At 42.2% G+C, this 27,619-nt stretch overlaps 1 protein-coding gene and 1 long non-coding RNA gene across 2 annotated transcripts in view; one reads left to right on the forward strand and one right to left on the reverse strand.

The window, feature by feature from the left end:
• Positions 1–6,822: 6,822 nt before the first annotated feature.
• On the reverse strand, positions 6,823–17,971 carry DPPA4 (developmental pluripotency associated 4). The gene is made up of 7 exons (XM_078058963.1): positions 17,937–17,971; positions 16,946–17,055; positions 12,455–12,615; positions 12,318–12,368; positions 11,743–12,052; positions 10,004–10,199; positions 6,823–7,068 (listed from the first exon to the last, which is right to left on the reverse strand). Exons 1-7 carry the CDS (start codon positions 17,969–17,971, stop codon positions 7,038–7,040), a joined length of 894 nt encoding a protein of 297 aa, XP_077915089.1. The 3' UTR covers positions 6,823–7,037.
• A 437-nt stretch (positions 17,972–18,408) lies between these two features.
• Positions 18,409–27,619, forward strand: part of LOC144379821 (uncharacterized) — a 148,108-nt gene continuing 138,897 nt past the window's right edge. Inside the window, exon 1 of the long non-coding RNA XR_013443226.1 lies at positions 18,409–18,457. This is a non-coding gene — a long non-coding RNA (uncharacterized LOC144379821). The remainder of the gene's footprint in view (positions 18,458–27,619) is intronic.

A 27,619-nucleotide genomic window follows, 5' to 3' on the forward strand; every position in this document is an offset into this window, starting at 1 on the left:
AAAGGGGGCAAAATACTTTAACAACCACTCCATCGAGAAGCTATATGGAAGGTAAATACCACAATAAAATCAATAAGATACCATTATTCACCTACTACGATGCCTAAAATTTAAAAGATGGATCATATCAAGTGTCAGTGAGGAAAGAAGGCAACTGGATATCATACATTTCTGGTGAGAAGACAGTATGTCGCAACCATTTTGGAAAACTGTTGCAGTTTTGTTTTTCAAAGATTTACTTATTTATCTTAGAGAATGGGGGGAGTGGAGGGTGGGGACTGGTAGAGGGAGAGAGAATCTCCAGCAGACTCCCCGCTGAGCATGGAGTCTCTCTCAGAGCTCGATTTCATGACCCTGAGATCATGATCTGAGCCAAATCAAGAGTCGGACACCCAATCGCCCAACCAACCGAGCCACCCAGGCACCCCTGGCGGTTTCTTATAAAGCTAAACATACACTTAGCATATGACTAAGCTCCCTGCTTGGATATTTATCCCAAATGAGTGAAACTTGAGTGTTCACATAAAAACTACATAGGAAAGTTAATAGTGGACTTCATTTGTAATCGCCAAAACCTAGAAATAACCAAATATCCTTCAACTGGTGAATAGATAAACTATAGTACATCTATATAATGGAATACTACTGTTCATCATAAGAAGGAACAAACTAATGACACACACAGAAACATGAGTCAATCTCAAATGTATTATACTAAATTAAAGAACCAAGACCCATTCTATTTACAAGACATCCTGGAAGAGACAAAATTGTAAGAACAGAAAATAGATCATTGGTTTTCAGGAGCTGGGAGGGGGTAGGAGTTGACTACAAAGAGACCAGAAGGAATTTTCTGGAATGATTAAAGCTCTATATCTTGTGTTGGTAGTTACAAAGACTACATGCATTTGCCAAAACTTATAAGACTATACATTAAAATGGATGAATTTCACAGTATGTAAATTATGCTTCAATAAACCTGAGAAAGCTAAAGAGATTAAATAAATTCCCAAAGCCACACAACTATTGAAATGGCTAATATGTGTCTGGTAATTACAGATCACCTCAGTTCAGGAAACAAAGATAGAGACAAAACATAATAGGGATTACAGCAATTACTCTTGGCTGAGTATCTATCACTTGCCTAACACTGTAATTGTTTTACATGCATGATTTTTTTTTTTTTTTACATGCATGAGTTTTTTGAATCTAGCAACCCGGCAAGGGTGGTTTGTTATCTTCATTCAAATAACCTGTAAATTGAGCTTCAAGGATGAGAAGTTGAAGGCAACTCTCTGGGGTCCCCAACCCCCCCTGCCCTTTCGGAGCTTAGTACTATCACCAATAAACTTTGCTTTGCTGCCCACCAAAAAAAAATTTTAAAAAATGATGGGAAGTTGAACTTATATCTAACTACCCCAAAAGCCTGGGGTTCTTGTGTTCTTAACAATAAGAAATGTAGTAATTTCCAATCCAATATGAAAAAAAAAAAGGTAGTTTTAAGAGTTGGAACATATCAAAGGAGGTTATCAAAGAAGATTTAAGCAGAGCTTTGAGGAAAGAGCAGAATGTAGAAAGTTCTGACCTTTGTTTTTCAGCATTAAGAGCTGCATGTGGAGGAACTCTCATCCAGTCTCTGTGAACCTCCTTTATAACCCTCCTCAGTGTTAAAAATCCCCTTGATGTATTGGGGTCCTCCTCTTTGTCATCTATCATGGCTCTGAGGTCTCTGTACAGAATCCTAGGAGTAGAGTCATCTGACAGACACCATTTCCCTCTTGATCTCTAAACTCTTTTTTCCCAATTCAGGTAGAACTGCAGCACCTGGGTGGCTCAGTCAGGTAAGTGAGATCCTGGGATTGAGCCCCATGTCGCTGTTCAGTGGGGAGTCTGCTTCTTCCTCTCCCTCTGCTCCTCCCCACCACTTGTGCTCTATCTCAAATATTTGTCAGAGAGAGAGAGCACAAGTGGGGGGGGGGGGCGGCAGGCAGAGGGAGAAACAGGGTCCCCGCTGAGCAAGGAGTCCAATGCAGGACTCGATCCCAGGGTCCTGGGATCATGACCTGAACCAAAGGCAGATGCTTAACCAACTGAGCCAACCAGGCGTCCCAATAAATAAAATCTTTAAAAAAAAAACCGAAATTCAGGTTGGGCGCCTGGGTGGCTCAGTTGTTAAGCGTCTGCCTTTGGCTCAGGTCATGATCCCAGGGTCCTGGGATCGAGCTCCGCATCAGGCTCCCTGCTTTGCAGGAAGCCTGCTTCCCCCTCCCACTCCCCCTGCTTGTGTTCCCTCTCTCACTGTGTCTCTGTCAAATAAATAAAATCTTAAAAAAAAAAAAAATTTCAGGTTGAATATCCAGATCTTAATATCCAACAACCAGATCTTAGGTGTACAGTTTGGTAAGTTTGAAAACTGATAGCTGATTCCAGTTTTAGAATCACTTTTCTGTTCTTTCTGCATTAGCCTACTCTCAATATCCAGTCAATAATGAGTCCTGTCAAGCTTACCTCCAGCTATCTCTACCAGAGTCAAAGTGGCTAAGATCTATTGCTAGAAAGACTTAACTGGTCTCCTCTGTAATACACCCTCTGCCTTCTGGTCACTAGAGGCAAATAATCTTTTCAAGATGCAAATCTGACATTTCAGCCCAGCCCCTTGAACTTCTAAAGGCTCTAGGGTCTTTTAGGTTTTTTTTTTTTTAAAAGATGTTAAGTAATCTCTACACCCAACGTGGGGCTCAAACTCACAACCCCAAGATCAAGGGTGACACGCTCTACCAACTGAGCCAGCCAGGAGCCCCAAGGCTTTTGTTTTTTGGGATAAAGACAAAACAACGGTCTTATGTTACCTGGGCCTCCATTCCTTTCCAGTTTCAACCCATACCTATGTTCCCAGGCTCTGAACACCCAACATACTGGCCCTCCACTCCTTTGTTACTCACCTCAGGATCCTCACAGGCCCTTCCCAGTGGCTGGAATTCCTTTCTTCTCATTTTCAATTTAATGCTTATTTGCCCTTCAATTTGATGTCAACTCAAAACTCTTTCTCAGGGAAATATTCCCTTAAGTAATGGACTCAGAAGAGATTAAAAACACTTTTGGAATAATTTACGTCCTCCCAAGACTTCCAATGTAGCTATGTCAATAGCCAGAAACAAGATAACCAAAGTTAATCCTCCTAATGAACGGTCTTCTGGGCCCAGTTATGCCATTTTTGTAAGCCAATATCTCCCCCTACTCCCTGTGTCCTCCCAGGACCGAAGTTCTTTCTCCTTTCTTATCCTTCAAAACATACTGCAATTTCAATAATGTTCTTATCCTTCAGGTAATGGTGATTGAAATGTTGGGTGATTACTGCTGTTTTTAATACTGTTGGACTTCACATTCTAAAACAGGAAGATGGGGAGTTGGAAAAAAAAAGACAACTTCCTGCTAAGTTTAGAATTTGCTAGAGACCTTCTAAAATAGTACTTTAGAGGGAATGACATAGTGGGAATAGAAAACAGAATTCTGGGCGCTAAACACAACAGAGAACATTTTTTCTTTCCAAGAGGGGACTCAAATTATTGTCCTAGACAATAGAACACTGAGTAAAATTAGAACACCGAGTAAAATTAGACTGAGTATGTAGCAATACATTAGAGGACAGAGACCAATTTTATAATTTTGATTCCTAAGGAACCTGCACTCCATTTCCTTTTACAGTTCACTTCAAACCTTTCCATCTATCATTCACTGAACGTTTTTTGAGCACCAACCATGTGTCAGACTCTGTTCTAGTAAACTGTGATACCTAAGTGCACAAAACTGACAGAAATCCCTTTATGCTATTAGTAGGAGACAATAAGTAACAAATTACATTTTATGTTAGAGGAGATAATTGTTACAGAAAAATAGAGAACTAGAGCAGGGTTGGGGGGAGAAATGGTGCTGGTAGGGGTTGAAAAACAGCTTGTGATTTAGTTTTTAAAGATTTTACTTACTTATTTGACACACAGAGAGAAGAGAGCGCGCACAAACAGGGGGAGCAGCAGAGGGAGAGGGAGAAGCGGGCTCCCTGCTGAGCAGGAAGCCCGATGCGGGGCTTGATCCCAGGACCCTGGGATCACAACCCAAGCTGAAGGTAGACAATCAATTGAGCCACCCAGGCGCCCCCAGCTTGTGATTTTAAAGAGGGGTTTGGAGTATGCTTTTTTGACCAAGTGACTTAAAAGGTTTACCATACTAACTTCTGGGTAAAAATCATTCCAGTCAGTGACAAGATCAGGGAACAAAGGCAGGGTACTGGAGATGAAGTTGAAGGTGGGAGGAATGGGGTAGGAGATTCTTACGTTACTTTGGTTTTAACTCTGAATGAAACAGGACCCATAGGAGGGTTTTGAGCAGAGGAGTGTCATGATTTGACTTGTATTTCAAAAGGATCTTTTCATATATGCAACTATTTTGAAATGTTATTTAAAAATTCCAGATATAAAAGTTAGCACACCTGTGTATTGTCCCTCATTAACCAATTGTTAAATGCAAATTCTGTAGTTATCACAACCTAGACATTAACATTGCTGTAGCATCATCAAATTTCCATTCTATATTCAAATTTCCCATTATTCCACCTAACATGCTTTTATGTGACGGAGCTATAACTTGTTCAAACCAGGGCCGTTTTAAAAAATGATATATAGCTTACATATGGTAAAATATACACATTAAGCACATAGCTCTGCAGATTTTTACATATGTATAAACCTTAGTAACTGCCACCCAAAACAAGGTAACTCACTTTATGCTGAGACAATAGGTATAATCAGGACTGCCTGCTCTTCTGAGTAGATTCATATTAAATCCTTTTGGCAAGAATATCATGAGTGATATTTCCCATCAGAAAACACATTTCTGTTTGTGTCATTCCTGGTGATAAGCCTGAATACTTGGTCAAGGTGGACATCACCAATTTTTTCTATAAGCCCTGTCTCGCAAAATGTAGATTTATTTGAGGAACTTTCAGATAAGTTAATTCCAATTCAGTGAGTTAGTATTTTAAAAATTTCCCCATCATTCTCCTCCCACATCTGCTCCTTGGGGCTGGGATCCTTGGAGATGTAGCCATTTCCAATTTTGCTTCCTGGCAGGGAGTTCACAGGCTTTCTTCACACAGATCCATTTGACTTAGCCAGCCATGTCTTGGCAGAACTTGCCTCCAAAGCTCAGTTACTTCAGCACCAACTCTTGGGAATCTTACATGTCCCTTTGGAGCCAGGAGAAATTCGGAGGGAGGGCTCCAGACGTCTCCTATCACCATTCCCATGGCACCACATACCTTGCTCACACCAAGCATGTGCTTCTGGGCAGACAGATCTGCATGACCGTGACTTTAGTTTCCAGGTGGGAAATTGGAAATTTTCTCTCCCCCTGACTCCTCCCAGACATCAAGATCATACTGCAAGGTCCCTTTGCCACAGAATTCATCTGAGGCATGGAGTATTGAGCTCCAAGTTGTCTTTTTTTCTGGTAATATTTTGGGAGCCCAGGAGGGACATAGTGAGGGAGGGGTAGACTAGGGTAGTTAAAACTACAGGAATTTTGGGGGAGGCTTGTGGGGATTAGGGAAATGCTGGGGAATAAATGTGACTTTAGAGATTTCACCTTGCTAGGGGCAGGAAAAAGGGGTAGATAGTTATCTTCATGGTGGAATACAACTGATTTTATAGAGATAACTAAGTTTACTTTTGTGTGTTAGGAACGGGAAGTTATTCATAAGCAGATTGGGAAGGCAAAAGAATAGAAATTTGGGCAATCCACTGAAAATAGGGAAAAAGCTTAAAAAAGGAAACAAAATTAAAATTCAAACTGATGTGTACAATAAGATATAGGGAATAAAATGTGTATATTATTTATTTACACTGAAAAATTCTGACCATTAACGAGTAATAGGTGTGGAGACAATGCAAGATCATGGAAGTGTCTTGCTCATCAACAAACATTCCTCTCTAGTTTTTAACATTTATTGAGGATTCTTGCCCAAATCCGTCCATATCATGATGATTACAAACTTTCCAACTCTACTACTCCTTCCAGTACATTTTGGAGGGGGAAAAAAAATCTCATAATCCAAAAATCCACAACAATAAAACAAGGTTGGAAACTGCCATAAAAACACAAGTGAAAAAAACCAACTTGAGTGGTTTAAAAAAAAATCATGCCAAAGAAAATCATGATATTTGGCTTAATCTCGAATTAAGAATATTAGTAATTTGCCTGCAATGCATATGGTCTCCTATATACAATAGATGATTTTATATACACATTTGAAATCCAATACATTATGAATTTATGATTCAGAAGCACCCTTAAATATTTTTAAGCAGTAGAAACATACATAACAGCTACACGGGGAAATAATACCGGCAAAGTGTTCTTTGTTTTTATGCCAGAGACACACCATAGAGGTCTCAGGTTATTAAGAAAACATCAAAAAATGTTCTGTTATATTAAGAGTACGTTTTGGGGACTGGGAAAGAACAGCTGCTTTCCCTTAGGTTTAAAATACTCAACAATGCGAAGTCACGAGCCTGAGAAGGTAGCAGCCTCTGGGGGAGTTAGACTCTGGTGAGAAGAGAAATCCAGCATGGGAGCCCATCTGTGCTTCCCACTTCGCCCCTCGGCGAGGGGAGGCTCAGGCTCCCGCTTTAAAGGAACTGTTAAGGTCACTTCTATTTCAGAAGGGTCAACGTTGGGTAGTATGAATGACTTTTTCATCTTATTAAGTAGAACGAACGATGATTTCTGAAATGCTTTTCCAACGTAAAGTGTTAAGAGCCCCTGTATCCCAACCCATGACCCCGCAGGCCCCGGGGCGGGGTGGGGGGGGGGGGTCGGAGCGTAACACCTGCAACGCACCAGCCCGTGTGCCCTGGAGGCGGGAAGATGGAGGGTGTGGAGCAGCCTGCCGTCCCGCCGCCAGCCGCACCAGAGTTGATTGTAGTTCCCTTTCTACCATTAATTATAATCACAGCCGTACCCTTTTGCCTGGTACTGTAAGCTCATTGGAGGCTTTTCATTAACACCTTATTCCTACAAAGCAAACAAGATGTTTGTTTTTAAGAAGATGAAATCCAAGAAGAAATATTAAGTTACATCCCTGAAAACAGCCAGGAACCCCACTGGTGGAATTGTCCTTAACTTGAAGATAGTGGGTGGAAAGCATGCGACCATGTTATCAAGGAGTGACTACTAGCCACGTTATGTCTCTTGTAATATGTTCCTGTCCTGTGCAGCCCATGGGCAGGAGACGCCAGCGAGTGGACCTTCTACCATTTGCCCAGTGGCCTCGGTAGGTCATTAAAGGACTCTCCAGAGAGACCTCAATTTTATTCAACTCGCTTGGCAGCGACAATTATTGGTAGGAAGTAGGACAGCCAGAAGGGGGAAAAAGAAGTGCACACTCACATCCGTTCTCCCGTGGGAGACAGTAACTGTGCCAGAGCCCAGGGACTGCCACTGCTGGCTGGGGGAGGGGCGGTCTAGCCTGAGGGTCCCACCCACTTTAGGCTTCTGTGCTCTGCCAGCTGGCCAAGACCCTGCGTGTTCAGTAATCTTGACACTAAGGATGGGCCTCCTTGCAGGCCAATGGAGGATGGTGCCAGCACAACTGAGAGCCGGGGACAGGGGTCTCTGCGAGGCAAGTCTGGGCTGCACCAAGCTCCTCCATTCAGAGGGATAGTCCTCTTTCCATCCTCCCTCTCTGTAGGCTCCTCTCCCAAACTAAGCCCAGAAGCATACTTAGGCTCACTCTCTCCAATACAGCACAAATGGAAATTTCCTTTGAGCATCCTATTGCTGCACTTCTCCATTTGTGCTTCTGGAAAACACCTCCAGCCATCCTTTCTACTTGTCTGCTCCCCATATTCAAGCCTCAGAAATCACCCCCGTATCCTTTACTGCTTTGAATCTCACATCGACCAAGCAAGTATTTCATTTGTACCTTCTTCAGCTGCATTTGATACCCAGGTATCCTTTGATAGCCAGATTCTATTTTGGCACCTTTAGAAGATGCAAGGCCCTTAAAACCTATTAAAAACAACTTTCCCACAACATTTTTCTAACAGATCTCACACCCTTCCCTCTTTGGCAATGTAAGCCTCAGTACATTTACTTGCTTCCAACCCTTCAGTGGCCCATCACCCAGGAAAGAGCTGCCTGACCCGATTTCCTTGTCCTTCACTCTAATCTTTGAAACTGCAAAATTTTGCATATCTATCCTTTTCTTTAAAACTGGATGATGGGCATTAAGGAGGGCATGTGATGTAATGAGCACTGGGTATTATATAAGACTGACGAATCACTGACATCTACCTCCGAAACCAATAATACATTATATGTTAGTTGAACTTAAATAAAAATAAATTTTAAAAAATAAAATAATTTTTGTTGTTTATATTTTCATTGTATTGTAGTCCTATACTATGATCAATAAAATGTGAATTCTTTGGGAAAAAAAACAACTGCACTTAAGTCTCCTCAGTAGGTTCTCTATAAAATTAAATACAATGGAAACAAACAAACAAAAACCCTAAATACAATAGCCTTTTGGAGTGTTTCTTTACAGGCATATAAACCTCTTGGTGGCCTCTTAATTTTAATACTTTGGTGACTTTTGTACACCTCCCTGTCCACGTGGCTTCTCATATTAGAGATGTGGAAATTGAGGCCCAGAAAAGTGAAGTGGCTTGTGTAAAGTTATGGAAATGGTCGCTGGTAGAAACGGGACTTTGCTGGAGGACTGTCCCCTTCCCTGAGCCAATGTTGTGGCTGTGGCTTGAAAACAACAGTACTCACCCCGCTCCACCTCACCCCAGTTTGTCAACTGTAGTGGCTTATTTAACTAAAAATATTTCCCATCCTATTTAGAAACAGAAATCTTAATGAATTAGCTGGTTTAGTTTACACAGAGAATAAGAAATTTAACAAGTCCCTACCCCCCTGGCCTATTCCGCATCAGCCAGTCATTTAATATGTTGATTTCAATTGGCTTAGAATTTAAAGTATAGAGAAAAACCTTTTGTCTCTCTTCGTAATTCTGCTTCTAGAGTGGGTTGTTTGGTGATTACAGAGATACTTCATTGATCACATCACATAATTAATGACGTTTTTTGAAAGAACACCATGGGCTACTGGGTAAATTCTAAACCTTCAATGCTTACTATAATGAGACCCCAAACTAATGATATTACTTAAAATCTATAATGCTCAATTTGAGCCAAAACTGTTTTTTGCATACATTGTATATTTCCATCTTTATGACTTCGTTGAAAGGAATCCCTCTTGCTGGAATAATTAATACCCACATTTTTTTTTTTCTTTGAGTGCTTGCCTATGTCAGACAAGTGCTAAGAACTTTACACTTATTAACTCATCTAATCTTCACAATACTTCAGATAGGCATTATTATGCCCATTTGGTAAGGAGGAAGCAGACTCATATTTTTTTTTTTTTTTTTACCATATTCTGTTATCAAATTTCTACTTCGTTCTAAGTTCTCAACCTTGGTGTTGGTCCCTAGACTGAAAAATGAGCTTTCTCCTTCTTTCCATGTAGGCAATTCTTCCTTCAAGTTTAGAAACCTCTTCTTTGATACTAGTCATCACATGGTATTACAGCTGTTTACATACCAGTATCCCCATTAGACTGTAGTCTACTTAGAGGGTTTTGTTGCTGTTGTTTTTCTAGTCATTATTTCTGTGAAGTACATATACCTGTAATACAGTAATTAATCAATACTGTTTCTCCATAATTATGGGTGGGTCTCTAGGTAGAAGCATTAAGCCCTGACCTAAAAATGCTCTTTTTCCTAGGAATACACTTAATTCATAATAATTTTCTTGGAACTCTTTACTGACAGCTTGTGCAAGAAATACAGGGCTATTTAAGATTAACATGCATCTCCTCTCTCCCCTAACTAAAAACCAGGTGTCCAGTTTTAGTTTGTAGAAAAGCACCAGGTAGTTACCTTCGAACACATTTGGGGCACAGCATATTGTCCTCCAGGTGTGGGGGTGGAAAATTGCAGGCCGGCAGCAAGAACAGGGCACATACTCTCCCTCGTTTTTCAGGCACCCAGGCTTGTCCTGCATGAAATTGCAGGTGAACCCAACCTTCTGTGTCTGCAGGCAGACTTCTCCCATGGACCACACACCACCTGACACCTGGAGAAGGAGAAAGAGGTGAGTACGAACACAGCATGGCCAAATTCTAATGTTCTTCTGGTCAAGACTATATCATGGTCTTTGTTTCTTCTACTTTTCTCAAGTGCCAGCTCCAAGATATGAGCCCTGGAATCCTAAGCTTCACCTTAAGCATATTCTGTTCTGCTCCCTTTTAGAAAACCATACAAAACAGTTCCTGTTAAAACTTTAAAAAGCAGGGCACCTGCGTGGCTCAGATGGTTAGGTGTCTGCCTTCAGCTCAGGTCATGATCCCAGGGTCCTGGGATTGAGCCCCACGTCAGGCTCCTGACTCAGCGGGGAGTCTGCTTCTTCCTCTCCCTCTGCCTCTCCCCCTGCTCATGCTCTCTCTCTCTCTTTGTATCTCTGTGTCTCAAATGAGTAAATAAAATCTTAAAAAAAAAAAAAAACTTTAAAAAGGAAAAAGTACAGTTGGAAGTGGCATAGCTCCAAGTGGGTAAATGACAGCGCAAGGGAGGCGGACTTTTACGTCTGCCCATCCCGGGTTTGCAGCAGGAGCTGCTTCACAAAAAGATCCACAAGAGACAATCAGTTTATTAATGCGTACGGCACACATCACTTGGAAGAAACCACCAACGAAAACAGACTCAAAATGGCAGCTCGGAATCCCAGCTTTTACAGAGAACGATGAATTTGTAGCAAAATGACAGGAAAAACGGAAGCAGTTTTAGGCTCCTGGGGGTGGCAGACAGTGGGAAGGTCAATATATGGGAAGGAACTCAGAAGTAAGGTTTCTCTGGTGCCACCTCTCAGTGGATTGTCTCCAGCAAAAAGAGAATTTATAACCTGCCTTGAGGCAGTAAAAAGAGACCTTTTCCTGGGTTTGTTGCTCTTTAATTGCCATCGGTTCAAAACAATTTTTATTATAAATTTTAAAACACTTTAGGACAGGTGACATATTCTGGTTTCCTTCAATAGAAAGACTAAACCGGAGTGGTCTGGGAAGGCCTTCATGAAATAGATTCAGGGGTCTCAACAGGCATTGTACTGTGCTAACCAGTTTATGGTCTCTCTTAATTTTATGTCCTATAATTCTTACAACATTATGAGGTAGATGTAATTATCAACCTATTTTATGAGGAGGAAATTTGGAACTATATTAACCAACTTGTTAATGTCATTCACTTAACAGATGCTAGAAGATCCCAGGGCTTAAGCTCAGGCAGTTGATTTTAGAGCCTGCTTTTACTTTTAATTCCTTAAAGGGGAAAGAAATAAAGCCAAACAGATTGCCATTCCCTTCTGATGACATCAATAATTTGCAGCAGTGGTTTTCAAAGTGCGGTCCCCAGACTAGCATCCTTAGCACTGGCTGAAAAATTGTTAGAAATGAAAATTCCCAGGCCCTACCTCAGTTCTGAATCAGAAACTCTGTGGGTAGGGCCCAGGAATCACCAACCCTTCATTCAGGTGATTTTGATATACCCTAAAATTGATTGGAGGTTAATATCAACAGCATTTTTTCCTCAACTGGACCAGAACCAGATCTCAATCCTGCGCTTACCATGGGCCTCCTGGGGCGATTCCACTGTCTCCACCTTCCCAGCCCTGGCTGCAATTCTGGACCAGGAGGCAAACACAGCATCTGGGGCCGAAGTTGTCACAACAACAGTATCGACTCCCTCCAGGAGAGCATCAGACCCAATGTGGGCAGGGGCCCCACCCTCAGGGGAAACAGCCACTTCAGGAAGGTACGTTCCATCAGAAGATATCCTTTTCCCAGAACTTTCCAGAGACATTTCCCCCTGGTCCGTCTTTGATCTTCTTTGTGACTGTGTGAGAATCTTGGCCTCCTCTGCGGTGACAGGAATGTTCTTCTACAAATAGGGTTTACAAGGTTAAGGTGCTGTCAGAAGTGCAGTCTCATTTTTATGATTTTGTACACCCTTGTGAGAAGTGGTGGGGGTGGAAGGGGGTGGTGGTGGGGGGTGGGTGTGCTGTTCTTCAGAAGGAGTGGAAGGAGGGAAGGAGGGAAGGAGGGGCTGAGGCAATCCCTCCACTGACTTTTTGATGCTAAAATAGGTAATTAGAATGAGAACTAAACCTTCCACTCTTGTCAAATCTCTACAAATCACTTACCTTCTGATCGGGGTAAGCATATTCACAGATTCTCTTATATACATCTAGTTTCTAAGACAAGAGAAAAATGAGTTAACAATCAAGCAAGGATCCTACCCCTCCTCCCAGGAGCACTGTCTCCAACCCTGGACCCTCACCTGGCCTTTGGTGCTCAGCTTTAGTTGTTGGCACCAGGCCCGCAGGATGTCTCGGTGAAGCACGTTGGCTGGTGGCAATTTAGAAGGTAATGGAGGAACTGGGATTTTCTTCCGAAGTCTTACTTTTCCATCGCCTTGTGCCTTCTTTTCTGAACCAGAAGCTGGAGGAGAATGGGATGAAATTAGTAATAATTCACTTTTGTGTAGCCTTTTAAAATGTCAAAGTACAACTTTCAGTTCTCACAGCCCAATCCCCATTGTATAGTTACTGACTTGCCAAAGACCCCAGAAACCTCCAAGGGACACAACCTCAAACCTGGGACTGACTGACTACTTCTGAATCTCCAGTTTTTACTTCCTGAAACTCCCTTACTTGCTCCTTTGTGAGCACCTAAACCCACAGACTCCAACGAAGTTGTACTAGACATCTTACTTCCAATCCAGGAGAATGATAGGAATTTTAAACCTGACATTGTAAATCCTCAGTGGTGCCTTGTCCTCTCAGCAAAGAACAAAATAAACCACTCAGCAAAGCTACACACAACTGCCCGTTGTCAGAACTATGTCAGCCCACCCCACTCAGGGCAGTGCTCTGTTCTCACTGCACACAGCTTTCTCACACACTCCCACTGATCAGGAAAGACTTCCAGAACACACCTCCAGAACAGACAACTTAATGACACTAACAGTTGTGAGGCTTTACTGAGTGCACATTACTAGTCAGGTATCATGTGGGCATTTTTACCCTAATTATTCCATATACATTACAACTGAGGCTGCACCCCACCCCGTCCAACCCAGCTAGGTTAAGTATTATCCTCAATTCTTAGAAAAAGAAGGTGGAGTTTCAAGGATGGGATTTCAAATTTATAGCAGTCTGGACCCAAATCACTGCACTTTGAGATCCTTAACACTAAGCAGCAAGTGAAGGCAAAATGATGATCAGAACCAAATATATTGTCAGAGTTTGGAGACCTGAAGACACCAGTTTTAACAGAGGTGGCTGAAAGAAGGCTTCAGGGAGGCGTGACGTAAGCTGGACCCCAAAGGAAGTGGAGGGTTTTCAGAATACAGGACCAATTTTCTTTCCTACTTGTTCTACTCCTTCTGAAAAGTTCCTTGGTCTTCTTAAGCCCAAGGAAATGAGATTCGAGGCCTTGTAGACTTCTTACCTTTGTCTTCTTTCATAGATCTTTTCCGTTTGGTCCCGCTGGTGGAAGTTCTTTGCAACTTTGGTTCACCAGAAGCCTCCTGTTTCCCTTTAGCTTCTTCTGATACTGGTTGGGATTGGCTGGCCAGAGAGTCTTCCCCCGACTTCGTGGAGTTCTGATGGGGACAGAGGCCAGTCCGTCTTCCTTTGGGTGCCCGACCCACCACGCACACTCCCTGACTCAAGATAACTCACATCCACGGCACCAGGATAGTCATTACACACACCACTGGCAGTGTGGATTCTCCTCCAGGAAATCATCTTAACCCCAGGTTTACTTATAGGGAAGATGGGGAAATGGGAGGCCGATTTGAAAATACAAAAAAAGACCGAAAATATGGATACAAACCACAGAAGCAGAAGAAACGAGGCTCTTTGGGCAGGGGATGGGAGCCCTCTTATCACCTACCATATCCATTATTCTCTTACCTGAAGATTTTCTTCCCCCATTCCTTTGTTCTTGACCTCTTCCAAAGAAAGTGTTCCTCTACTATTGCCAGAGGGATTCTATATACTCCTTCAGTGGTTCATTGTGCTCAGTATGAAGATATACAAATATCTTTTATTTATTTATTTATTTATTTTTTAAACATTTTATTTATTTCACAGAGAGAGACACAGCGAGAGCAGGAACACAAGCAGTGGGAGTGGGAGAGGGAGAAGCAGGCTTCCCGCGGAGCAGGGATCCCGATGCGGGGGCTCGATCCCAGGACCCCGGGATCATGACCTGAGCTGAAGGCAGACGCTTAACAACTGAGCCACCCAGGCGCCCCTGATACACAAATATCTTTAATTCAGCCGACCAGCCACTCCATGGCCCCAAGGGCTAGTCACAGAATTCCTTTCCAGCCTAGTTACCAAGGCCTGAAGAGATATCGCTCACTCTACCCCAGCCTTATACTCACTTTCTTAAATCTCCCTTCTTCTTCAGAATCTCATCTCCAGTATTCCTTCAACCAGCAGCCCTTTCTAACCTTCTCAGACCAAGTCACATCTACACATTGCCTCACTCCTCCCCCTTATCAGTCGTAGTTTTACATTTGCTTGTCTGATTTGATCAATGCTGGTTACTCCATTTGACTGGTAAGCTGTCTAAGGGCAGAATCTCTCCTCCTAGGCCCTCAAACATTGTTTAATTGAACCAGAAGGAACAAGAGAACGGTGGGGATCCAGCTATCTGATAGAGAAACTAACCTCTTACATAAGGTGTTGACACGTTTCTTATTTTCTTTCATTTACTGCCCACAGCAACCTGGTGGCAATTTCTAACTTTGGTTTTCAGATGCAGAAGCTGAGGCTCAGAGGCTACCTAATTAAAGGCACACATTTAGGCATTTCAGATGGACACAAAATCCCTAAATCTAAATCCTTTCCAGTGTCCCCAAGGTGGGAGAACAGGACAAATTAACATTTGTATGGCATTTTACATCTCTATAGCAGCTTTGCGTTCGTATTCAAATTTTACGTTTGCATGGCTTTACACAAACTACTCACTTTGGGGCCTGACTGACATCTTAAAATCGAGAGAGTAAAAATGATGGTCCCAAGGAAAGAGACTATTCTTGAGAGTACTCGGGTTCCCTTGACACTGGAAAGTCTCAAAGCCTCTCTACATTTTCTTTCTTTCTTTTTTTAAGTAGGCTCCACACCCAGCCTGGAGCCCATTGCAGGGCTTGAACTCACGACCCTGAGATCAAGACCTGAGCTGAGATCAAGAGTCGAACGTTTAACCCACTGAGCCACCGAGGCACCCCAAAGCTTCTCTACCTTTAATTTCTGTCTGTGGTGCTTGTCAATATGTCTGGCTTTGGATTATTCCGTAGCCCCGGTGTCCCTGGGAAAAGACGGGTTCAGACCCACCACTTCTGGTTTAGGACCGGTGTCTGTTGAGGGCAAATTAAAGGATCTAGTTCTCCCCAACCTCAGGTCCATTACCTCTTCCTAAAGTTTTCCCTTCACCTCCCTTTTTCTCCTGTTACCACTCCCCTCCAGCCCTGATACTAGATTCTTCTTTCGGACGGGATAAAGTATCTTTTCTAAACTCAAATAGGAAGCCCCATTTCTTACAGTCTCCTTGCCCCAATATACCAGGTTGCGCGATCGTTATTTAGGACTTTACTGTTTTTTTTTTCTTAACAAGAGGAAATTCTAAGGCACATTCTTTTCTCCTTGAAAGAAGGATCAAGTGTGCTCAGCAGGAGAAACATGAGGAGACGCTCAAAGACAGACAGAAACAAACCCGCTAAAATTGTATTTACCTTTTTGCCTTTTGCTTTCTCCATACCCAAAGAGAAGTCAACGTTGACAGAAAGAAAATTCTTACTTCTGAAATGGCCCAGGGCCCAAGATTGCTCTTTTAAAAGTCTCCTCCCACTTCCTGTCACCCAAAGGCGCTTTCCTTTTTCTCCTCCCCCTTTTCCCTCCCCCACAATTTGTGAATGCTAATTCTGTGTACTCTCTAATTCTTGAGGTGACTCTTGTATGAATTAATTAGTAATACCTTTCCTACCACTTTCTGTGAGCTTTTTAACATAATCACCTACGCGTGTGGTTCAGGAGACATCAGGAAGTTGGAATCTCCTGAAAAAATCCAAGGGAGAAACAAAAGTTCCTGGAGACTTCTGAACAGGATGGTCGAAGGGATTTAATGAGGCAACTTGTGGAAACAAAAGAATTCCAGGGCCGGACTGGTGGTTTGAAGAAAGCAAAACCTTTTTTGTGTCCCACAGAATTTTATTTCTTAAGCAAGCTTCTCAACCAATCACAACTCCAGCATTCCATTTGTACTCATAAAACTACCACCTTCCCATCTGCCAACAACTAGTAAGAGTAGTTTTTAAGTATTTGTTTTGACCAAATTTTAGGTTTAAAAGTTCACAGCCATTATTTTATGGTCCCCCATTTTATGGATGACAAAAGTATGCATAACATTATATTGGTAACTTGCTGGATGATGCAGTAAGAGAGAGCCAGAAATCAAGTCTAGGTGAGCTTTATTCTACTCCTCAAGCCCCTGACCTACTAACTCCCAAACAAGGTCAGGGAGTTTAAAGTTAGTCTCTTTAAAGTTAGTCTGAAAATACCTCCCACTCAGATTGCTCCTCCCTGTCAAACTGTGGGGGATCAGAAATGTGAAGTGAAGGAATCTTCTATGTTAAGAACCAGCGACTGTGGGATTGAAACCTTCCTCTGTCAGGTTACAAAGTCTACTATGTGCCTTTGTTTTGTTTTCCTATATCTCATTGTGTGCCCCAAAATGATGAAGATGAGATGATCCTTACCCGGAATGGAGGTGATAATATCCTCCCAGGAGAGAACTACGTGGACACAGGACGTAAGTAAATGGGATCCAGGAGTGGAGAAGCAAGTATAGATGAGGACTGAACAAGCCCTAAAGCACCAAAGATGAAAGCAAGTATTTAGAAATCTAGATCACCTGGGAGGTCATATGGCGGTTTTGACTGTTAAGTATTTTACCCCGGTTCACAGACAACAAACAGTAAATACTTACTAGGTAAGGTTTATATAATGTATAATATATACAAAGTATTTGATTGAATTATTTTTCTCTCCCCAGTGTAATTGGAGGTAACATGGCTAAATTCTAAATTAAGTACAAACCCAGACATTGAGAGACATCTCATCATGGGCAAGGTACAATCTATAATTTCTATATTAATAGATGGAGTATATATTGAGATTATGACTTAGGGATTCTTAGACCTACCATGATTTGGGGGAAAATAATTTCTGAAAGAATTGCACCAACGATTAAAAAAAACCAACAGGATAGCTGATGTTCTATATATAAGGAGGATTAGCACGATTTAACTTAAAAAATATTTGAAAAAGAAAAAAATATTTGAGCATAATTGGAAATAATAATACTGAGTTCTCAAATGAAGCAAAAAGCCAAATGCTTTTGTTGGGCTTGGAGTTGTGGTAATTTATAAGCAATCTTGAAGAAATACAACGTGTTTGTGCTTTGGTTTCTCAAATGTAAAATAGGAATATATGTAAGTTTGTTTCTTTAGAGAAATACGCTTATGTGTAAAATTTCTTACGAATGTTTAGTCAAAAGAAACTGCTGCTTTTTAAAATGTTTTTATGTCAATGCGTAAAGTTCTATTCCTCCTTAGTTGGAAAAATATTCATAATTGAATCTCTCATTTATTGAACAAAAATGCTCGATAAATGGACGGCGACTATGTGCTTAGTACAGGAGAGAGCGGTGGACAAAAGCAGACAAAGACCGTGCCCTCAAGGGCTTACAGCCTGGAATGAAGAACAGACATTAGGTAACTCATTATCAATAACTAATAATATAATCTTTTACAGGATCTTAAAATGCATTACATTTATTTATACATATTATCAAAACAGGGAAAACTACTCAATTACGACACTTAAAAGCAGAAAAGCTCCCTACATTTGGTGGTCTGCAGTTGGGGTTTTGACCTCATCAAGGAAGTCAGGAAAGTGTCAGATTTGAAGGACCAGAAGAACTGAATTAACTAAAGAGGCGGAGAGGACGGATCAGCTCAATTCAGGAACAATATAAGGGCTCTGAAGCTGGAGCTCAGAGGGGGAGGAGGAAAATGTTAGCTGAGTCTGGATAGGTTGACCTTCTCATCTTTAGGCAAAGAGCAATGGAAAGCTACTGAAAAATTCCAGTTGGGGGTGGGGGTAGGGGTAGGGGTAGGGGCGGGCGGACTCTGACGACCATTTTGTAAAGATCTTTCAACCGTAATGAGGACAAAGAGTTGGAGAGGGATCGTCGCAGACACCAGACAGTGAGTTGGGAAACCGCCGTGGCAGCTTTCGGCTTGAGATGCGGGCCCCTGGCGTGGTAATGGGGAGTTCTGGGTAAGAGCAAACACTCCACAGCCGGGCTGCATTGAAACCCCAACCGCCCTTTAACTAGCTGTGTGACCTTGGGCAAATTATCTAACACTTTCCTTACCTGTAAGATGGGAGTCTGGAAAATAATAGGTCTTACTCGGAGGGTTGCAGGGATGGCTAAATAGGCTCTCACACGTCTCACACCTGAACAGTGTCTAACGCAGCACGTGTTGGATCAAGGCTAGCTGTGCTGAATAGAGGCAAATGGTAATTTTATTTACGTAAAAAAATGAGTTTATACGGGAATTGCAATTCAAGATAAGCTAGCTTTGGTGAACTCTACGCAAATCCAAAGAGGCAAAGGGAAGGTCAGCTTTTATTAGGTTTTTGGAGGAAGTTGGGGAGGGTTGTTTTGAACAAAAGTTGATTGGAGAAGGACAACAGTTTGAGGTTGGACTTTCTCACCGGCTGCGGGGGGAGTTAGCCTTATTGCTGGGGCAGGGAGGGAATCTTCCTTTTCTTAAAGGCAAGGGATAAATTCCTATGTAAAAAATGCCCTCGTCAAAATAATTCTTCTCTCCTTCTGCTGGTTCTGTGGGTCGCAGTGAGTGGTACAAGCATGAGTGCTCCCGCTTCAGAGCTTTCCCATTCCACCCTAAAGGAGGGTTCCTTTATTTTCACAGATGTTTCTATTAATAGTGTTGGAGACTGAATAAGGTTGTGAGAGATGTGGTGGATTTCTGCCAGGTTTTCTTTTTTGTTTCTGTGTGTATTTTCTCTTCCAAAAAAAGTTTTAGTTGAATAAAATTAGCTGAGTTAATGAGGCATTTAGTTATTTACCTGGAAGCAATGAATCTTCCAGAGTCATTAATCTGCATTTACAGAAGACAAAACAGGATTGTATCACACACCACCACCACCATTTCATATTTGATGGTGGGAGAGCTTTGGTGGGAGGTGACTGTGGAGGCTGGTTGGGGTACTTGTCCAAACCTGTTGGCTAGAAGTGCTGGTTCGAAAGCTGAGCTTATTCAAAATTTATATGGTTCCGTTTTTATCCAGGATGACTTCTACCAATTTATAACAGGGTATAAGAATACCTTTTTCTCCATATCTGGTATTGTAATAAGTATACTAGAACTCGACACGGCGAATTTATTATACTCTACCTTTTAAGTATCCCCTATAGTAGGAAGTCAGTGCCCCTTTTGGAGTTATTTTTTTAAGAAACAGATGAGTCAGTTAAGCATCTGCCTTCGGCTCAGGTCATGATCTTGGGGTCCTGGGATCGAGCCCCTTGTCGGGCTCCGCGCTCCGGAGGGAGTCTGCTTCTGCTTCTCCCTCTCCCTCTCCCTCTTCTTCTGCCCCTCCCCGTGCTCGGGCTCGCGCACACACTCGAATGTTCTCTCTCTCTCTCATATGAATAAATAAAATATTAAGAAAAAGAAACAGATGAGTCACTTAGAAGTAAATCTGGAGGGGCGCCTGGGTGGCTCAGTCTTTAAGCGTCTGCCTTCGGCTCAGGTCGTGATCCCAGAGTCCTGGGATCGAGCCCTGCATCGGGCTCCCTGCTCTGCCGGAGGCCTGCTTCTCCCTCTCCCACTCCCCCTGCTCATGTTCCCTCTCTCGCTGTGTCTCTCTCTCTCAAATAAATAAAATCTTTAAATAAAAAAAAGTAAATCTGGAGAGTAAGGTAGGCTATCAGGTTAGTTAGTAATTTGGGATAGGGGCACCTGGCTGACTCAGTCGGAAGAGCATTCAACTCTTGATACCAGGGTCGTGGGTTCAAGCACAACGTTGGGTGTAGAGATTGCTTAAATAAAACTTTAAAAAAATAATAATAATTTGGGTTAAAAAAGGGAAAAGTTGGAGGTAGACGGTAGAACTGAAATCATGGGGAAAAAAGCCCATCTGGTTTCTTTGTTTATAAACTCTCTCCCTTTCTCCATTCCTTCCTTCCACCCTGTGTCAAGCACTAGTAATGAAAAGTGGTTCTGGTCCTTAATTACCTCCCAGTAGGATGAGTTCCAGAAATGCGAGAAAATACAGTGTCACTGAGTTAGATTTTCCATGACTTCTGCTTTAAAGAACAGGACATGGGGGCACCTGGCTGGCTCAGTCGATGGAGCGTGTGACTCTTGATCTTGGGGTGGTGAGTTCGAGCCCCACATTGGGTGTGGAGCCTATTTAAAAAAAAATAAATACAGAACAGGACATGTTAATCAGGGGCACCTTTATCATGAAGCTACTGAAGCTTAACTTGTAAGTGGTCCATTCCAAGTTTCTGTGGAGGCCCTAGCAATTTTGCATATCTAATTTGTTATACTTTATCTTAAAGAGGGAACTCCAGAGTTATAGGAGCCTCAGGGCGTACAGATCTGTCCTATTGATGAAACATGAATACCGAAATGTTTGTATAAAACAAACATTCCTTGAAAACCTCAGTTTGCTCTCCTTTGCTTCCGCCTACCTGCTCCCCCCACCCTCCTCCCGATTAAATGTGGTCCAGGAGAATCACTACTTGGTTATTAGGTTTCCAGCTTCTCTTCCCCCTGTATGTGCTAAGGGCCAAAGTAAGTGTGTGCCCAAGGGCCATCACTTGCACATAGGAAATTTAGTATACGTTTGAAAAATAACACACCGTGGAACTAACAAATTGCAAAAAAGCATCCACTCAAGTCGACCACTTAAAAAAGGTTGCCCCTACCTTCAGGCTGATGTAGCTTTGAGTGAGGCCACAGGGCTTGGCAGGTGGCTCCTTAGCTTTGTATCAGCCTCAATTCACGTTCTTTCTCTGGAGCATGAGCATGGAGCCCCCCATCTGTACAATTACCATGGCAGCCCTGTGTCCCTAGTTTATCCCAAATACGTCACTGAGGACAGTGCTTTTTGAAACTAAGATCAACTGTAATCTATTAATATTCCAGGAGATTCACCATTACCATGGAGGATATAGGTAAGTTTCTTAAAATGTGCTCTTCACCAAGCCAACAGATGGTAACTGGAGATTGCCTAGGGTTGATTACCCAAGTCGTTGGCTGTTAAGTGCTTGGGAAAGAGGCAGCTGTGAGCCTGCAGGCCTTAAGAAACTGATTGCATTTGAAAATGGGGAAGGAGCTGGCTCTGTGCTAGTGTTTGTGATCATTAGAACTTACCTGGAGACGACGAGATGACTTTCTTCGAAGTGAAGGAGAATCCAAAGATTCTGACAAGATGTGGTGGCTGAGGGGCGCCTGGGTGGCTCAGTTGTTAAGCGTCTGCCTTCGGCTCAGGTCATGATCCCAGGGTCCTGGGATCGAGCCCCCCATGCTTCTCCCTCTCCCACTCTCCCTGCTTGTGTTCCCTCTCTCACTGTCTCTCTCTGTCAAATAAATAAATAAAATCTTAAAAAAAAAAAAAAAGATGTGGTGGCTGAGACCATTTCTTCAGTTCCCAGTGTGAGGACAGAACCCTACCTCAGTACCCACCAAGTATTACTGAGTCTGCCTCCCCAACATTTGACAGCACTGATTCCTCATCATCCTCACAGCTACCCTCGGCATTCAGGATTTTATTTCTTCTCACCTGCACCCCTGTAAAGCCTCTTTACTGATCTTATCCTCAGTCCTCCCCCCCCACCCCCCACCCCAGGCCAGCCTACACACAAGGCCTCTGTGTAAGGTGTGCGGTCTATCTCCAGGGACACGGGGATGAATCGAGTGGTGTCTCTGGGAGTCCTTTCGGCTCTAGTATCCCAATGACTGGGAATCAAAAACTCAAGTACCTGAGGCTTTTTTACATAGTTAATCATCCCGAGGAATTGAGGAGTGAGAGTTTAGAAAAGCAAGCTTAATTTAATTCTGCTGCAGCATGTATGCATTTTTGTTCAGAAGCCTTAACTCTTGTCAAGTATAATTCACTTTCTTGTGGCTTTAAATTTTATCCGACTCTGAAATAGGGTGGCTTTTATGATAAGAATTGCTTTCCTCCTGAGCTAGAAGCATAACCATGCAAAGGACAGTAAGGGTAACTTAAATGAGAATGATTACTAAATGCAGCCTCAAAGGGAAGATAGATAATAGCACTTTGCATTCATACAAGCCTGCCTTTCATCTGAGTATCTCAAAGGAAGGCAAAAATGTAGCTGATGCTGTGTTATGGTTGAAAATTACAACTGTGCAATTTTCTTATTCCTGAGTGTTTCCCTTCTTAAACATGATGCTGAGTTAAAACATCTCTAGTGTGTATTGATTGATTTTGAGCATAGGTTTCTCTCTCTCTCTCTCTTTCTGCCCCTCAAATATCAACCCCCCAGTTGCAGAGGCATCAATGGATCACCTGTCTTTGTGGCTTTGAAGCATTTGCTATCGTTGGAGAAAAACGTAATAAGGGATGGATGGACATCATTCGGAGCTGTTCTAAAGTTTTGAAAGAGGACTTAAACTACCTCCATTTTGACTTCAATCTGTACTTTCTAATTGATTAAGTTCTTTTCAGGTTCTCTCTTAACTCAGGCAAAGACCTGGCAGGTGGAGCTTTCTGTGATGGGAACTGAACTACCCCCCCTCAAGCAATAAGGACTGTCCCGAACCAGCAAGACCCCATGTGACTCACCCCAAGACTGTGATCGGCCGGCCTGACCTTTACTGCCCAGCTGCATGGGCCCACCAACCTTTGTCCCACATTTTCCTTACATAAACCTAGAAGTATTTTCAGCACTTTGGGGACAGTCCCTAAGATGTTAGTCTGCTGTCTTCCTAGTTGTTGGCCTCTGAAATTCTTTTCTTGTTTCATCACCACTCAGCTGTCTGTCTTTGGATTTTGTCAGAGTGAGTGGTCAAACTGGTCTGTTTGGGACCGTAGAGCCAGTTAAATTTTGGTGAAAAAATATAAAGATGGAGGCAGAACATTTTCTGGGTCCCCCAAATCAATTCAGTCACGGTGCTAACACTTCAAGAATGCATCAGAGCTCCACTCTACTGAAGCAAAAGTTGTCCAGGAGCTGCTCAGTGGTATAAATGGAAATTACTCAAAATTAGAGTTCTGAATTACACTATGTTCTATATATTGATGAAAATTATAGAAATCCCCAGAAAGAACGTTGCTACTGATCCTCTCTACATGCTTGCTTGCTTCCTTTCTTTCTTTTTTAAGATTTTATTTATTTATTTGGGGGAGAGAGAGAGAGAGCGCTGCTGAGCAGGGAGCCGGATGCAGGACTGGATCCTTAGACTCCAGGATCATGACCTGAGCTGAAGGCAGTCACTTAACCAACTGAGCCACCCAAGGGCCCCTTTACATGCTTTCTATTGGAAGGTTGTGACATTTTATTTTTTGGGTGGCTTTAAAATGTTCTTATAATACCTATTTATACACACTTTCATTTTTGACTACTGATACAAGGGAAGCTAAACAATGGGCCTCTAATTTTTTTTTTCAAGATTTTATTTATTTATTTGACAGAGACACAGCAAGAGAGGGAACACAAGCAGGGGGAGTGGGAGAGGGAGAAGCAGGCTTCCTACTGAGCGGGGCTAGATCCCAGGACCCTGGGATCATGACCTGAGCCAAAGGCAGACGCCCAACGACTGAGCCACCCAGGCGCCCCTCTAATTTTTTTTTTTTAATATTTTATTTATTTATTTGAGAGAGAGCAAGAGAGCTCAGGATCACAAGCAGGCAGAGGGCCAGAGGGAGGGAGAACAGACTTACTGCTGAGCAAGGGAGTCCAACACAAGGCTCTATTCCAGGACCCTGGGATCATGACCTGAGCTGAAGGCAGCCACTTAACCAGCTGAGTCGCCCAGGCACCCCATGAGCCTCTACATCTCTAAAGATATAGGAGAATAAAGGAGAAGAACATTTTTTGAAAGTCATTCACACACACAAAAAATAAAAGTAAAAGGTAAACAGTAAAATTTTCCCCAAGGTAAATAAAATTTATGATAAAGACCAGGTCTTGGTGTGTGTGGCGGGGGATGGGTTAAATTGGGGATGGAGATTAAGGAGGGCACTTATGATGAGCACTGGGTGTTACATGTAAGTGATGAATCACTGAATTCTGCTCCTGAAACTAATATTACACTGTATGTTAACTAACCGGAATTTAAATAAAAACTTGAAACTACCATAGAAAAAAAAAAAAAGGCCAGGTCTTACCATAAAGGGAACCAAGAGGTCCAGGCTTCACATTCTCAAATAGCCTCATATTTAGACACTTAAAATGATCTCCAAATGAGGTTATCCATATAGCCAGGGATACATTAAAACGATTAAAAGAAAAATATACCAGTCATGCAACTTTGTGAGGTAAACATTTTCTTCAATTATACATTTTCTGTAAACTTATGTTGTCTTTTATTTTTTTTAATATACATGGAATCACACACATGGAAGTGTTTTGGGCCTTCCTTATTATGATACTGGGACTTTTAATAAATACTTACTTGATCCTCATCCTGGTTTCTGGTATAGGGCTCCTAAAAAACCCTTGGAATTTCCTAAGGGATGAGATCAGTAAAGATGTTTTGTTATGCTAATGAGGTAGCTTCTGTAAAGTACCTAAGGAGGGGGCTGGTTGCCAAGGTAGCCAACCCTGTGATTAGAGGATTGGAGCTTTTAGTCCCAACCCCTTAACTCTGGGAGAGGAGAGGGGCTGGAGGTTGAATCCATCACCAGTGGCTAAGGATTTAATCATCGATGACTATGTAAGGAAGCCTCCATAAAAACCCAAACGATGGGGTGCAGAGAGCTTCTGGGTCGGTGAGGGTCTGGAGGCGCTGGGAGAGGGGCACACTGGGAATCCTGGAGGCCCCACGCCGTTTCCACATCCCCTGTTCTGTGCATCTTTTCTGTCTGGCTATTGAGTTACATCCTTTTATAATAAACCAGTGATCTCGTAAGTAAAATGTTTCTTTGAGGTCTGTGAGCCACTCTAGCACATTATTTGAACCCAAGGAGGAAGTTGTTGTGATGCGGGATCAACAGTCAAGAAAGAGTTCTTGGGATGTATTATGGTGCAAAAGGTGTTTTCATTAAAGCACTAGGCCGGACAGGACCCGTGGGCACAAAGAGCTGCATTGTGATTGTGAGAAGTGACTGATTATATAGGGTTTTCTATCCTATGGAAGTGAAGGTGAAGTTAGGACTCCAGGAAATAGAGTCTATAGATTCCTGGGGGTCTATTATTAAGATTGTGTTATTTATTTAGTAATCTCTGTTCCCAACATGGGGCTCAAACTCATGACCCTGAGATCGAGAGCCACATGCTCTTCCAACTGAGCCAGCCAGGCACTGCTATGTTTTTCTTGTGTATCATTAAGACAGCTAGCCATTGACTCTGTTTTCCCCTGCCTTTGTTCTTAGGCAGTTACTAGTGCCCGAGGAATGTTATTTATAAATCCCACCTTAAGTGGGGTGGTTTGTGGGGTGTCAGCTTGTGTTTTGCCCTCTCATCAGTCGGAAGCTCCCACCTATAGCTGGTGGGTTGGAAGCACAGATAACCTGGACTTGACAAGTAACTGAAGTGGTGGGAGGGGCAGCTTGGTAGGACTGAGCTCTTAAACTGTGGCCTCTGAGCACATCTCTAAGAAGATGGTGTCAGGACTGGGTTAAATTGTAGGACAGCCGTGTCCTACTTGCGTCTCCAATTGTGTTGAAGAATTGCATGGATGGTGCAGGGAATGCCCCCATTCCCTATGGGGGAAATGGGTGCAGAACCCTTATTATTATTACAGAATATTCTTCAATAATAAATTATTAGTGAAAGGGAGAAGATAGTAAGGGAAAGAGTATGGGGAGAGCAAGAGAAACACGAAGACACAAAGGAAAAGAAAAGCCCGAAATGAGAGTTTCAGGGAAGAACATAAACACAGAAGCAAAGAAAAAACACATGGGAACAAAGAGAAGGGTAAGGGCTAAGTGTTCAATGTTAACTATATATTTCTGTATTGTTTGACTTCTTAGAATGAACACACTGCAATTACGGTTGACTATTAGAACCGTGCAACTTCCTGATTCCCGAGTGTTTTGCTAACTCTCCAACATGGTCTAATCTGCAGCAATGGAGATAGGTGCTGTCTACTGTTAGGACAGATGACAGGAGCCTTGGAGAATCTCCAGCTAACTCTTCAGGACTGTGTTTTCTTACTCACCGAATTACATGCCACTTAAGAATTGTCTTCTTGGGAACATTTGGCTAGAAAGAGAATGACCACCCCAGAGGGTTATCTGATTCTCTTGAGAATTACACTTGTTCTTGTAAATTGGCATCATTTGGGTTTATGCCTCTGTTCCCTGTGAGGTTGCTTACTGCGATTATTCATGTAGAGCCGAGGAGCTTCGATTTCCAGACTTGTAAATTCTGTGACAGCAGAGTCCACCCTTAGCAGTGGCCTGTAATCCTTCACCTCCCTCTTATCTGTGTTCTTCAAACTTTACCTGCATTCATTCACAAATATTAAATAAAAGCAGTTTGATCCAACAGAGTCTTAAGTATAGAGCATTTCAAAGAGAATTAGTGTATTTTTCAATACAAGACCTCACAAAGATATAAACATAATAAATTTGAAAAGGAAAAGTTTTACGGAAAGAAAATATAAGCTCCAATATATAAAATGTCCCAAAGTATGAAATTTGTGTAGAAAGTATGAAATAGTGGAAAACTCGAAACAGCCCACATATCCAGACCTAGATAACTGGACTGGTAAATTCTTACTGCACTTAATCAATGCAATGCTTTCCAGGCACTGAAAATACTGTAGTATTTTTTATTTCTTATTTAGTAAAGAAAAACAGGTATATTTTTAAGTAAAAACTTTTCAGAACCATTTGTGTTCAATGGCACCATTTTTGTACAGCAGTGATGTGGAGAATGGGGAAAGGGATTATTGGGCATAGTCATTTTCTGTGTCTGACATTTCTGTAGTATTTGAAATTCTTGCAGTTCGCATGCATTATTTTATAATGAGAAAAAAACATTAAAAAGAATTAGCCACTATCTCTTGTGTTAAGAGATTGTATTTTAAAATAGAGTTTTTCTTTTCCTAAGAGTATTTTAACCACCTGACATTCAGACGTCATCAAAAAGGTTTCATTTATTGTGCACAACATTAATGATTGTGCAAGAGGGTAAA

This window comes from Halichoerus grypus, chromosome 1 (assembly GCF_964656455.1).
Source record: "Halichoerus grypus chromosome 1, mHalGry1.hap1.1, whole genome shotgun sequence".
In the NCBI taxonomy this organism is placed as follows: domain Eukaryota; kingdom Metazoa; phylum Chordata; class Mammalia; order Carnivora; family Phocidae; genus Halichoerus; species Halichoerus grypus.